The sequence below is a fragment of the Lathyrus oleraceus genome, chromosome 1 (genome assembly GCF_024323335.1).
Source record: "Lathyrus oleraceus cultivar Zhongwan6 chromosome 1, CAAS_Psat_ZW6_1.0, whole genome shotgun sequence".
In the NCBI taxonomy this organism is placed as follows: domain Eukaryota; kingdom Viridiplantae; phylum Streptophyta; class Magnoliopsida; order Fabales; family Fabaceae; genus Lathyrus; species Lathyrus oleraceus.
The window spans coordinates 341,420,812-341,436,139 of record NC_066579.1 but is presented as its reverse complement, the minus strand read 5'-3'; the positions used below and the strand labels follow the sequence as shown (position 1 = coordinate 341,436,139).

The following is a 15,328-nucleotide window of genomic DNA, read 5'->3' as shown; positions in this document are numbered from 1 at the left end:
TACTAATAAAAATTTCAAGTTCAATGGACATTACCCAAAGTTATTCCATGACAGCCCCACTTTGGAAGAAGAAAATGTAGAATATATCTCTTTGGGAAAGGCTGCTTATGTGATCACCTATCCTCCTTGACTACTCGGTGTGTTCTTTCCTCTCTCTTCTCTGTCTTATTTTATGTTTATTTCTTTCATTGAGGACAATGCATATTTTAAGTGTGGGGGAGGGAATACTTTATTTTCTTTGTTTTTGTTATTTGTTTTGTTTTGTTTTTGTTTTCTTTCTAAAAAAAAATTGCATTTTTGTTGAAAGTTTTAGGCTATAGAATAATTTGAGATTAGTTTGCGGAGACTTGGGAAAAATTCACAAGATCGGTATTGTTTTAACACTGTAAGTCTCCTGCATATGGAAATTGATTCGAATTCTTATTATGTTTTAGCCTTAAATTCTCGTTCTTTGACAGCTCTTGAGTAGTTTATTTCAGCAGTCAGCACCATCTCACACACACTCTACGCAGGGAAGCCGATGAATATAAGTGAGTGTTCCGAAAAAGAAAAAGAAAAGAGAAAAAAAATAAAGGAATGCACCTTCTAAGTTTGGTAACCCTCACCCGGTCACTTAACCCAACGGATGTAGAATCTTCAAAAAAAATTTTTTTTGTCAGTTGGTTCAGCGGTTTCTGGTACTGAACTTGGTAGGGCGGATTACGGTCCGATCCCCCGCAACTACAACTGAATAAGCAAAGGGTTATGCCACGTAAGTACTAGAATCCCGTGCGAAAAGGATCAGAGTCACTAACCGGTCGCCTTGCTATGAGTGTGTGGAGATAACGGGCTTAATGTGATTGCGCCTGAATGAAAAAGAGCCAAAGAAGGATGAGTAAGTTAGGCTTTAATATAATAACATGATTCGAGTTGATTTGTGTATTCAGGAGGTTTATGTTTGCATAACTGTGGATTAGTGTTCTTACAATGTCCTTAGTGTGCAAGATTAGTACTTATCGAAGCAAACTTAACCGAAGATAACTTGTAGCCTAGAATGAGTAATCGTTGATGTGTCTGTGTTTTGTTTTGTTTTTCATTTTGCTCGGAGTGCAAAAGTTCAAGTGTGGGGGAATTTGATCAGTGCATTTTGATACACGTTCTTTCATGTTTGTACTCAAGCATTTCTTCGGTTTGCTTTGATTATTTTTATGTTTTAATGTGTTTTCATAATTTATGTTATTTTTGCACTTATTTAATTTTCGTATTTAATTTTCAGCATCAGCAGCTTTCGCGAGAAAAATTATATCTTGAGCTAGGAGTATCGGATTGAGACGTGCTACCAGTTGATGGAAAGCTAAGAAAAAAATCTACAACTTTCACGAAGAAGTCAGAAGCTGATTCGGCCTGTAACAGGGCCAGAAAATTCGTTGAAGTTGCAGCATTAGTTTTATTTAAGTTTTGGGTCATTAGTTTTGGGCTTGGGTTATGTTTTCGATCCAGTTGGGTTGTAAACCAAATTCCTTGTTTTCCATATACCTAGCAGCCGCATAACATTAGGAGGAGGACTATTCACGAAATACTTGAAAGCTTTGGCAAGAATTCTCATGAAGAACTAATCGATCCAAACAAGTTGCTGTATTCGGATTCCGATACCTTGAGATTTTAGTAATTCTTATTCAGGTTTTTTATTCCTTTCAATATTAATATATGTATTTTGTTTGCTTAATCCGATTTACATATGCTATATTGATTTAATCCGATTGATTGTGTGATCCTAACTATAGTCACGATTTCGTTTGCTTAATTCGTTATCGAGTCCGTTTAATTCATGTTTGCTTAATTCATGAAACTTAATCCCGTTTGCTTAATTCGGATAATAGGAACATACAACTTATACTATCAATTGCGCTTGTCAGTTGATATTATAATCGAATAGGAATAGTTAATCTGCGGTTGGAATTACGATAGTCGATGATAGGCAAAGACCGAATCAGTAAATTGTTGCTACAGCTTATTTCAATAATCACTTATTTTAATTTAATTTTTTTAATTGAATCCTAAACCAACCAAAACCCCATTAATCATTACTATCATTGGTTAATTCATTCAAGAATCCTTGTGAGAACGATAATCCGAGTCAATTTGTCGCTAACTACGTTTTGTCAAAAATACTCGTTTTTGATCCGCGCGCGACAGCAGATCATCGACAATCAAATTTTTCACATCTGAAACAAAGAATAGAAAAGAAATTGCAGTGCATTCCTATTGGCCAAATCATCTATAAAAAAATCCGTTTTGGTTTGCAGAAAACCAGGTGAAGTTTTATCAAAAGAAGATTCGAGATGATGAAGATGTTCAACATATGTTTCTCAGTCATGAACAATCAGGGTACAACGATATAGAGTTGTATATGTTAGCACAACAACAACAAGTGTGTCAGTTCATTGATCAGTCACAAGTGTTTTGTGAAACAGATGACAGACAAATAAGATTGTCAAACACAGATGCAGTACGGTGGATCGACAATATTCCATTGGAGAAGTGGACTAGGGCATACGACAACGGTCAACGTTGGGGCCACATGACAACAAATCTTGTGGAATCAATGAACTCTATCTTCAAAGATATCCGTAACCTACCTATAACTGCTTTGGAGGCTAGGGGCGTTATTTGAGACCAAACGTTCCAAATGGAGTTCAGTGTTGCAATCTGGGCAATTGTTCAGTGATGCTTCAATGAAATTTATTGGACATGAAGCTGCCAAAGCAAACACACATGTGGTCACGGTGTTTGACCAGACTAAAGGTTGGTGTAGTGTTGCCGAGTCCATGGATCACAATGAGGGCATGCCGATGAGACAATACAGAATCAAACTAGATAGAGGTTGGTACGACTGCGGAAAGTTCCAAGCCTTTCGTACACCCTGCTCCCATGTCATTGCGGCATGTTCAAAGGTTCGAATGGATCCATCCTACTTGCTATCTGACGTTTACAAAGTCCCCAACCTATCAAATGTTTATAAAATTAGTTTTTCCGTAGTAGCAAAAGAGGATTACTGGCCAGAATATTAAGGGGACATCGTTTGACACAACGAAGTTATGCGAAGGAAGAAAAAGGATCGCCCAAACAGCACCTACGTTCGAACCGAAATGGATACGGCGAACAAAATGGTTAGATTATGTAGTTCATGCCATCAACCAGGTCACAATCGTACTAACTGTCCTAGTGTTGGAACGAGCACAACCAGATAAATTCACATGTACCTCTATGAAAACCTAATTATTTCATATTATAAGTTTGTGACGAAAATACCATTACATAAACAGTAACACAAACAATTAAAACAACTACAATACAAGAACTATGAGACTACAACCATCAAAACAATTTTGAACATGTAATGCATCATCCTATAAACGTCTCGGTCAGTCTTAATATTCACTCATTCACGCACTTCTCCATTTTGGTTGAACGTGAACACAAACCATTGGATTCTTCTAATCCTTTCACCATCTCTAATTTCTCCATCTAACCAACTGTTCAACGTCCGATTAAGACGTACAAACGAATCTATATTCCAGATTCGAATCTTTATCGGAGACACAATGACGGAAAATATTAAATCGACATTTCGCTTGTGAATGTATTTAGACATGGTTAAAACACAAAAACTTGAAGGAGAGTGGAGTTGAATGAAAGAAAATACGATAGTAGGGGAAGATTTTGTGTGAAAAATATTGCATCCAAGACGAGATATTTATACAGAGGAGAGATAAAATGCATGCGCCAAGAGGCTAAGTGTCTAAATATGTCAGGACATGCAGGCGCCTTAGGCATTGACGCCTCCTCATAAGGTACAATGCAGACGCCATAAACATTGACGCCTCCTCATGAGGCCCAATGCAGACGCCAAGGACATTGACGCCTCCTCATGAGGCTTTCAATGCAGGCGCCAAGACCTTAAACGCCTTCTCTTGTTACAAAATGGATGCACCAGTTCATGTTCATCTGACGCATCTTTTTTTAAATGTGATTATTTTAATTTATTTATTTTTAAATTTATTATTTTGAAATTATTTTAAAATATTAATTATTTTAAATAAAAAAATCCCGAAACCACACATAGCCAAAAATCGACTATATAAATTGACTACTACATCTTACAAAAATAAATTAAATCAATATTGAGTTGAACTGAAGTAAGTATCTTTGGAATTAAGGTTACTACGTTGCTGTCTCTTTCATTTGAGCAGCGACCAACATTATCCGAAAAAACATGTCGGTGCGAGTACGTCGAGGTTCCTGTCGCTCCGCCACCTGGCATATCATTCTTCCTTTTCTTCAACAACCTTGACACGCTACTTCCTCTCCACTTCCACCCTTTCTCAATTTTCTTTCTCTTACGGTATAAAAAACCAGCCACCGCACTAAAACAGAGAAAGTACCACCATCTTTCAATTTTTTGATTTCATTGCAGATGGGTGCAGAGCAAGGTGAAAACGGAGGAAGCCATGATTCTGAGAAGGTGGAAGTTAACATATATCCTTTGAATTCTTACTATTTTGGATCCAAACATGCCGTTTTTTCCAAACATCACTCCCTTCAAAGATTCAAATCCAAGTTCGTTTTTATTTTTCTTCTTATTTTACTATACTTTTTTGTTGTTGTGCATCAGTAAACTCATTTGTTTGTTTGATTCTGCATGTTTTAATAGCTATGCTGCAAATGGAATGCGAATTTGTGTGGAAGCTGTTCTAATGGTTACTACTTTACCCATTTTTGTTACAAATTGTTCTCAATTTGTGTATCAGTAAACCCATTCTGAATTCTTGTTTTAGGTTGAGTTGTTCAAACATCCTCATTTGCTGCTCTTGCAAATTAAAAATTCCATCTTTAAACTTCCCGGTGGCCGTTTGAGGCCAGGTGAATCAGGTGTGTGAGGAATTTTTCAAACATTGAGTTTGAAAGGTTTGCCAATTTTTTTACTAATGATTCAATTTATTGATTTTTAGATACTGATGGATTGAAGCGCAAGCTGGGAAAGAAGCTTTCTCTTGATGAAGATGAGGCACAGTGGGAGGTATTAAACTCACCTTCTTGTTAGTTTAATGGTGTTATATAGACACCTTTGGTGTCGATGTCAGATGTCAGTGTCGGCGTGTCTGTGTTTTATATGACAAGTTTGAATAGAAATGAAGTAGTTTACTTGATTTAGGTAGGAGAGTGTCTTGGAATGTGGTGGAGGTCTGATTTTGAAACATTGATGCACCCTTTCTTACCACCTAATGTCAAACATCCCAAGGTACATTTTGAAAAATGGAAAATTTTTAAGCAAGTTCTTAAGAGAGTGAGGTATCATAATTTCATGATCTTCCTTCATGATGTAGGAGTGTACAAAACTCTTCCTTGTAAAGCTTCCAGAAACTCGAAGGTTCACCGTGCCAAAGAACATGAAGTTGCTTTCGGTTCCATTGTGTCAAATTCGTGAAAATCATAAGGTATATGAGTCATACTCAACACAATTCAATACTCTAACAGACATGCTGCTGTTTGAAGTTAATGCTTCTGTTGACGCCTTTACCTGTGCATTTTGCAGTTATACGGGCCAATTATATCTGCGGTCCCGCAGCTACTCTCAAAGTTCTCTTTCAAAATGATCGGAATTTAAACCTTAGCTGCGATTTGGTTGCAATCTCGTTAGGCATGCAGTTCAGTCCGATCTTCATTAGGATTCTAGATAAGGAAGGACTTGTAAGTATCATAGGTTTTTATACAACATTGATTATGCTATAATGTTGAAACCAGAAATATATATAGCTTGAATGTTTTTTTTTTCTTGAGATATACATGTTTTTGGTGGTAGTTTGATTGTTGCTTTGTTACAAGTGCTTAGAGAAAATCTTGTATCAGATTTCTCCCCATATTTTATCAATATGTGTTTTGATAGGTTTTAAGAGATCCTCATTTTCCTTCAACTAACACGTGCTATAATTATTAATAGTATCTTTCTATTAAGTTTGTTGGAGAATTTTTTATCCAAATATCCCTGTTTTTTTTAAAATAGTCCTGTTTTCAAGTTTTTTCTCAATCTACACCATTTTAAAGAGGAGGCGTTAGATGAATTGGTGTTTGCTCTTAAATTTAGAGAGGAGAAGTCAATTGGATTGACTAGTGCTCCTTGTGTTGTCAATCTAATTGACGCCTATGTGTTAAGTTTTAAAGGAGATGTCAATTGGTCTAACACCTGTGTGTGTTTTGTAATTTTTTTAAAAACATTGTACATGATAGATAAAGTCGAAATCAAACAAATTCATATTAATATTAATACTCGTTTACATAAAAAAGATTAATGTCGATGACCGGGATCACCTAACCGATTTTCGGTCCCACATCCCCTAGCTACCCGAACTCGTGGCCCTAATCCACGTTGATGATTCACCCCAGGTGTTTGAGTATTTGAGGGTCCAGGAACATCACCACCAACTGCAGGAGATTTCTTTAGATAGTCATACAAATCAGCGTAGTCTTGTGTATGCATCGAAGGGGTACCGTTATAGCTAAATTCATGACACATGCCAGAGTAGTTGGGTTGTGTTTGAGTTGTTTGAGGGCGATCGAGACGATTGAAGGGAGAGAATGGTGGAAATGATGCGTCAAGGAAAGGTTGTAATGATTTGTAATGATTGTTGTGGTGTTTGGTAGACATATGGTTGTTGAAGGTTTTGGTTTTGAGATGTTTGGGCTTCTTAGCTATGGTAGGAGGAGAGACGATTGATGTTAAATGATCGTTGAGTGTTTTGGCTAAGGCGACTATGGTAGGGTGATGTGTTGGGTGCATAACGATGTTGGGTCTCTTGATGATGATCTAGTTGTTGTTGGTGGTACGGGGTATGCTCTTGGTATTGTGGTTGTGTGTATGGCATTTTAGAGTTGTATGTTTGTGTGTTTGTGGATCGAAAAGTTTGATGGATAGGGGGTTGTGAGTAGTCGGTCTGACAATGTTGTTAGGGGTTAGTTGTTGAGCCTTCTGGTGTGTAAGTTGCCTAGCGTGGGTCGTATAGGTACATATCCTCGGCGATGAACTCAAATCCAACAGATCTGTACCAAGCCATATAATTACGATTTGGTTTTTCTTCAGTTGGCATCACAACGTCTGTTAAGACATGGTCTTGGCGGTGCTTCCATTTGCGACACTCAGATCTAGCGAAACTTTGCCACGGGTTAAAGTTTCATTGGTCGTTAACTTTGCATAGATGCCATTCTCCTAGGTTTGCCGGGGGATCTAGGATGTGTTGAAGCATATCAAACTGTAATTTAACACGATCACTATTATGCATCTCCACAGTGGTGAATCTTATGATCGGTGTGCATGCAGTCCAAACGGTTGCGTCTTGTTCGTTTATTTCATGGTCATGATCAAATTTAGATATGGACGTCAAATGAACTGAAATGTGAACATATATTACATTATAAATTTGGTAGAAGAAATTAACAAATTATTACGAAATAATTAGGTTAATGGCCATACATCTGTCGGTCGAACGTGATCCAAGAGATTGCAATACTGGGTAATACAATGTCTAGGACATCTATTATAACTCATACCACGTGCCAACCATCTGCACCATAAAAGTAAAAATCTTATTTAGAGATAATAATCGGTAAAGTAAGTAAATATAGTCCATTTTTAAGAACTTACTTTTGTGCATACGGGAATGTGAATGAGTTGTTGTTGACGGGCGCTAGGGACCGTAGTCTGGATCAACCCCATGCTTGGAGCAAAACAACACATCCAGAAAATGTAGATCTGTCTTTGTGTGCATTTTTACACAAGTAGCTATAAAGATAAGTCAAATAAGTGGACCTCCAACGGTAACTTCCTATTCTATCTACATGTCTTAGTAAAGGTAAATACGTAACATGCATACTATAACCACTACCTTCGGGAAATAAAAATGAACCAATTAAAAGCATAATATAACACCTAATTTTTATTATTCGAGCATATTCGGTAGAATTCTCATCTAACTGTAAGATGTTATAATATGCCTTAAGGCGTGAAAGGAGTATACCTTGACCTCTCGAGTTATCATCTAACAAATCAGCATCCAAGAGGTCAAATTGAATAAGCATGCAGAGCCATGCGTGCGCCAGGCTAGGTTAAGATGAAGCATGCATGCAAGCCTAGGAGACGCCTATTGGACCTCTTGGATGCTAATTTGTCAGATGATAACTCGAGAGGTCAAGGTATACTCCTTTTACGCCTTAAAGCATATTATAACAGCTTACAGTTAGATGAGAATTCTACCAAAGAGACTCGAATAATAAAAACTAGGTGTTATATTATGCTTTTAATTGGTTCTTTTTTATTTTATTTTCCGAAGGTAGTGGTTCTAGTATGCATGTTATGTATTTACCTTTACTAAGACATGTAGATAGAATAGGAAGTTACAGTTGGGGGTCCGCTTGATTGGCTTATCTTTATAGCTCTTTGTGCAAAAATGCACACAAAGACACATCTACATTTTTTGGATGTGCTGTTTTGCTCCAAGTATGTGGTTGGTCCATACTACCGTCCCTAGCGCCCGTCAACAACAATCCATTCACATTCCCTTATGCACACAAGTAAGTTCTTTAAAATGTACTATATTTACTTACTTTACCGATTATTATTTCTAAATAATATTTTTACTTTTATGGTCGGCATGTGGTATGAGTTATAATAGATGTCATAGACATTGTATTACCTAGTATCACAATCTCTTGGATCACCTTCGACCGACAGATGTATGACCATTAACCTAATTATTTCGTAATAATTTGTTAATTTCTTCTACCAAATTTATAATGTAATATATGTTCACATTTCAGTTCATTTGGCGTCCATATCTAAACTTGGACCATGACCATGAAATCAACGAACAAGACGCAACCGTTTGGACTACACGCACACTGATAATAAGATTCACCATTGTGGAGATGCACAATAGTGATTGTGTTAAATTGCAGTTCGGTATGCTTCAACACATCCCAGGTCCCCCGGCAAACCTAGGAGAATGACATCTACGCAAAGTTAACGACCAATGGAACTTTAACCCATGACAAAACTTCGCTAGATCTGAGTATCGCAAATGGAAGCACCGTCAAGACCATGTCTTAACAGACGTTGTGATGCCAACTGAAGAAAAACCAAGTCGTAATTATATGGCTTGGTAGATATCAGTTGGATTTGACTTCATCGCCGATGATATGTACCTATACGACTCACGACAAGCAACTTACACACCCGAAGACTCAACATCTAGCCCCCAACAACATTGTCATACCGGCTACTCATAACCCCCTATCCATCAAACTTTCCGATCCACAAACATACTACCCTAACATGTCATACACCCAACCACAATACCAAGAGCATACCCCGTATCACCACCACCAACTAGATCATCATCAAGAGACCCAACATCGCTATGCACCCAACACATCACCCTACCATAGCTGCCTTAGTCAAAATACTCAACGATCATTTAACATCTACCGTCCCTCTTCCTACCATAGCCAAGAAGCTCAAACATCTCAAAACCAAAACCTTCAACAACCATGTGTCTATCAAACACCACAACAATCATTTCAACCTTTCCTCGATGCATCATTCACACCAATGTCTCCATTCAATTGTCCCGGTCGTCCTCCAACAACTCAAACACAACCCAACTACTCTGACATGGGTCATGAAATCAGCTATGACGGTACCCCTTCGATGCATACACAAGACTACGTTGATTTGTATGACTATCTGAGGCAATCTCCTGCAGTTGATGGTGATGTTCATGGGTCCTCAAATACTCAAACACCTGGGGTAAATCATCAACGTGGATTAGGGCCACGAGTTCGGGTAGCTGGGGGATGTGGGACCGGATGCCGGTTAGGTGATTTCGGTCATCGACATTAGTCTTTTTTGTGCAAACGGGTATTAATATTAATATGAATTGGTCCGATTTCGACTTTATCTATCATGTACAATATTTTTCAAAAAAAATTACAAAACACACACAGATGTCAGACCAATTGACGTCTCCTTTAAAGCTTAGCACATAGGCGCCAATTGGATTGACAACACAAGGAGCACTAGCCAATCCAATTGGCGTCTCCTCTCTAAATTTAAGAGCATACGCTAATTCATCTGGCGCCTCCTGTTCAAAATGGGATAGATTAAGATTTTTTTTTAAATAGGGATATTTTGATTTTTTTTTTAAAACAAAGGTATTTAGACAAAAGATTTATTAGAACGTATATTCGGATCAAGCAACACGTTTAAAAGACTTTTAATGTACAAAATGATTGAAGTAAATAGTTGATGGGTCATATGGGAGCAGTACATTAGGTCGTGTTACCTATAAATGGTCAACATCTATATTTCAAGCAATATAACACTTTTAATTCAACGATCTCTTCTTCTTTAATACCCATGTCCATCCACTTATATGGTCTTTTTTGAAACACTTTTACTCATAATGTATCACCGATAAGATCTTTATCATGTCATGATGATTTAACATATCTTCAATGAAAATTTATTTTTAAGCTCATTTAATAATTAATTGGATTTTATAATGGATTAATAATTTAATAAATTTAAAAAAAATCAACTTTTTAAAATTATAAGTAGGATCAGAGTATTCAACTTTACTTTTTTTAAAATACCCTAGAACTTTCAACTCATTCAACTTCACTCATTTAATAATTATTTAAAAAAATCAACTTTTTAAAATTATAAGTAGGAATAGAGTATTCAACTTTACTTTTTTTAAAATACAGTAGAACTTTCAACTCATTCAACTCCACTCATTTAATAATTAATTGGATTTTTTAATGGATTAAATATATTAATTATTTAATAAATTTTAAAAAATCAACTTTTTAAAATTATAAGTAGGAACAAAGTATTCAACTTAAAAAAAATAACTTTCAACTCATTCAACTTCACTCTTTTTAAATAACACAGAACTCTCAACTCACATTTTATTTATGAGAATTATCATCTCACATATTAAAAACTATTTGAGCGATGTATTTTAAAAATGAATAATAATTATATTTTAGTTTAAATGTATTTTTGATTATTTTTAAAAAGAATATTCACATTTTAAAAATCAATCTTTACATCATCTTATTTAATAACTTTTGAATTTTTTCTTGTCTCCAATATTGGTACTTTAATATGTTATTTAATTAGAAAATAATATTATAACTTAAAGTAATATATTTAATGAGAAAAATTATTTTTAGGCATTTTTTGAAGTTATAAAATAATGTTAATGAAAATAATATATTTATTAAAATTAAAAAGTTAGATATTCATAAAAAATAAAATCTGATAAATTAGAATTTAAATAAAAATAATTAATTTTTTAACCTTCTTTTATCTTCTTTGCCCTCTCATTCTCCATCTGTATCACCAATTCCAACTAGTATTTTACAAATTAATACTCCCTTATAAGTGATTTTAGAAAAAAAAATTATCATAATATAATTCATTTTATATTATAAATGAATAACTAATATTTTTTTATTATATTCTTAAAAGTTTATTATTCGTTCACTTTTTAATTATAATTTCTTATTTTTATATAATAATTATAATTTTTTTAATACACGTGAAAAATAAAAAATAATTTATAATAAAAAATGAATCTAATAAAAAATAAATTGAGCGAAGGCATAACATTAAAGATATTTTGAGATTTTTTTTTAAAATAATTAGATTTTTCAAAAAAATATAAAAATAACCATCTTTTCAATTTTTTTTTCAAAATAACCAACTTTGGGAGAGGATGCGCATCCCCCAAAAAATTAGAAAGACGCCAATGTATCTTGCGCCTCAGTGTGTTGCTTGTGAAAAGAAAATTTAATTTTACAGCCAACAAGAATCAAATACACAACCTTTTAATCAGGAGTCAACTATGTTACCACTGCACCACAAACCGTTCATGTTAATTTGTTTCATCATATATTTAATATATCGTGTATAATTACAGTAGATTAATAAATTACTAAAACTTAGTTGAAATTTTAGTTTTAAAATAATGTATAATTACATTAGATTAAATTGTTTCATCTCTATATATTTGTCTTAATTATTTTCACTTAGAACTTTTATATCTATTTTAAAATTTTAAATGAACTAAATATATATTTAATTTTATTTTATCATTGTTTTAAAATATGAGATTAATTGAAATATACTGTCAGTGTAAAAGGGTTTTACACCATCACTTAATTATAGACGTTGAATATTAAAAGAAGTTTGACTTTTATTTAAAAATCTATAAAGTAATACAAATAGGTGATGGTGATGAACCGATGGTGTAAAACTTTTTACGCTGACAGTGTATAGTAATTAATCTCTTAAAATATATAAGTTAAGAATATTATTTAATATTTGCATTTTAATTTCTTAAGAGTACAATCGCAATTTTATATTATAACATTAAATATAAAATATAGATAATATTCATCCGACATATCAAATATGAACGTAGATAGTTAAAATATTTATGTTTATTTTAAATTCATTATAATAAAATTAAATAAAATATATATTTTTTATTTTATAAAAAGAATTATTTAATAAAAAAAGTATTGTATAAAAGAATATTTTAATTTTATGAAAATAAACATTAAATAAAATAATGGACGAAAGTAAGGTTGTGTGTTCGATTCTCGTTGGTTGCAAAATTAAATTTTCTTTTCACAAGCAACACACTGAGGCGCCAGATGCTTGGCTCCTCTTCATGGAGGGTCATGCAAGCGCCACAAGCATTGGTGCCTCTTCATGAGGCCCAATGCATCTGACGTCTCCTCTAATTTTTTGGGGTGTGCCAACTTCCCCGACACATCCTAAAATTTGTATTTTGACTTTTCATACTTTTCATAAATTGCTATATGACTCTTCATAACCATCATTAATTAGCCAATTAATTATCCATCAGAGAGATAGTAAAATAAAAAAAAATAAAAAAAAATAAAAAATCAGATTGAAGTTAAAATCACTCGCAGAATAATTGAATGCAAATTCACTATGTATCACCCTTCACCATTTCGTAGGATTTGCACGATATTTTATGTCGTTAAGAAAAAATTGATTCTCTTTCATTCCTTATTTATATTTTATAAATATCTATCTTAAGATGCAATAAAAAGTGCTTTATTGACAATGAGAAGTTGATAATATGACTCGATTTAATTTATAAAATTTCTTCTATGAATTTATGAGATTTTACTATGAAAATCATATCATTCTACTTAACAAATTTCTAATTTAGATAATATTAGTAATATTTCAAATTTATCGGTAGAAATTAGGAGTGTAATCGATTTGATTTAGATCGATTTTTGGTCAAAATAATATTTGATCTAACGATATCTTAGTCGGTTAGGTTTTTGTTTTAGTGTTTTTTTAAAAAAGGAATTGAACTAAACTATTCGGTTTGGTTCGGTTAATCAGTTTATATTGTTTTTTTAAAATATTATATTAATTTGTGTATCCTTCACTATTATATTTTTTGGTATATTTTTATTATTATTTTTTCAAATAACCTATAGATTGTATTTAATTCAGCAGTGATATGACTTCTATTGTATTATGAAATAAGTCGATTATCAAATACAAAAGTTGATAACTGACATTGACAAATACAACCAAAATAAATTAACCATAATATACAAAAATTGCTACTTGAAAGTGACTAATACAATCAAAATAATCTTCCCATCAAATTCAAAAGTTGGCATTTGGTAGTTGATAATACAATTAAAAAAAACTCACCATTAAAACGATGATGATGAGAGCAACAGAGATATGGTCATTAATAATAATAATTTGGTGAGAGTAAGTTTTTGTTTAACTGCGTAAACAAAAATGAAGAAGGATAAAATTTGATCTTAATAATTGATTGAATAAATGAGTATATGGGTAAATATAGCAATCCGTTTGGTTCATTGGAATGATAGTTTTAAAAAAAATCGAGAATCGAACCAAACTACTTTGGGTTTTTTTATTCGATTTAGTTTTTGAACCGAATCAGAAAAATGTTTTTTTTTTCAATTTAATTTAAATTGTCTATTTAATCAATTTTCAGATTCACTTACGCCCTAGTAAAAGTCGGACAATAAAGAGTTGATCCCATTTTTGTATTTATTTCTAAAACTTCTTAATGGCCTCTAAGATTCTGGTAGTGGTCGGGTTCATTATTCCCACTCTTATCTCGTATTGGTCGATGATGAATAGTTTTTTCTTATGTTGGATTGGGCAACACACATGGATAAATTATATTTTTTTTAGATGTTAAGCTTTCATCAATTTTCATTTTATGCCACAAATTGTGCAATTTTAAACAAATTCTTAATTTTAATGATGCCATCACTTTATCATTTATATCTTCATATTAAATATAAATATTTATAATAAATGAGCTTGACCACATTAGTTGAAGATTAAGGATATCTCCCTTATTAGTATGTTATGTGGTTGTAGTTTTGCTTCATCTTCCACGTCAAAAAATATAGGTGGTGTTGTGAAAATATTGTTGACTTGTAGTTACAAGTTCTGATGTGTAGTTTGAGATAGAGAAAATTGATGGAAGAATAATTGTTTTTATCTGAATTGTTGGTTAGTTGTTAGCACGGAATTCGATTGACATTGGTGCGAAGTGTACTGCGAGATTAGGTCAGTGGTTAAAGAACTTCATGGCAACATGGAAGTTGCACCATAAGTTTTCAATCTGATTTTTTATTTATGAAAATTCTTGAAATAGTTTAACTTCAAGTGAAGTATATTCTTCTTTCGATGGAGTATAATAGTTTTTGAATTAGGATTGTCGATGAACACAATACGAAAGTTCTTGAAGTGGTGTAACTTCAAGTGACTATACTCTTTATGATGGAGTATGATAGTTCTTTTGAACTACGATTATTAGTAAAGACAATGAAAGTTGATGTATTATTTTCAATCAAGGTGGAGATTGTTGGTGTTAGTTAAAAATATACATCTTGAAGAAGTCCCATAACACTTAATTTGGTAAAGAAAGAGGAAATCAAAAGCTATATAATGAATTCAAGTTAATCATTATAAAATGCACCACTAATAAATACTTTAAGCTTGTATTTGATTTCTTTCTCTTTTCTCTTACACTCTTATGTTATAGTGTTGTGACATGTAGCTAAATATTTATTTTAAGGGAGTGTGGGTGTACAGGAAGTCGTAGGGATGGTTGAGGGTAGATTATTTGTTGTAAAAATTTTCACTTTTTTTATTCTTTACTTGTCATTTGACAGCGACATTGTTTTT

The 15,328-nt window shown here is 33.3% G+C and overlaps 1 protein-coding gene across 1 annotated transcript; it reads left to right on the top strand.

Annotated features, from left to right (window-relative positions):
• The first annotated feature begins 4,188 nt into the window (after nucleotides 1-4,188).
• Nucleotides 4,189-5,935, top strand: LOC127135460 (pre-mRNA cleavage factor Im 25 kDa subunit 1). The gene is made up of 7 exons (XM_051062163.1): nucleotides 4,189-4,599; nucleotides 4,694-4,739; nucleotides 4,818-4,911; nucleotides 4,992-5,059; nucleotides 5,195-5,281; nucleotides 5,367-5,477; nucleotides 5,576-5,935. Exons 1-7 carry the CDS (start codon nucleotides 4,457-4,459, stop codon nucleotides 5,645-5,647), a joined length of 621 nt encoding a protein of 206 aa, XP_050918120.1. The 5' UTR covers nucleotides 4,189-4,456; the 3' UTR covers nucleotides 5,648-5,935.
• Nucleotides 5,936-15,328: the final 9,393 nt, after the last annotated feature.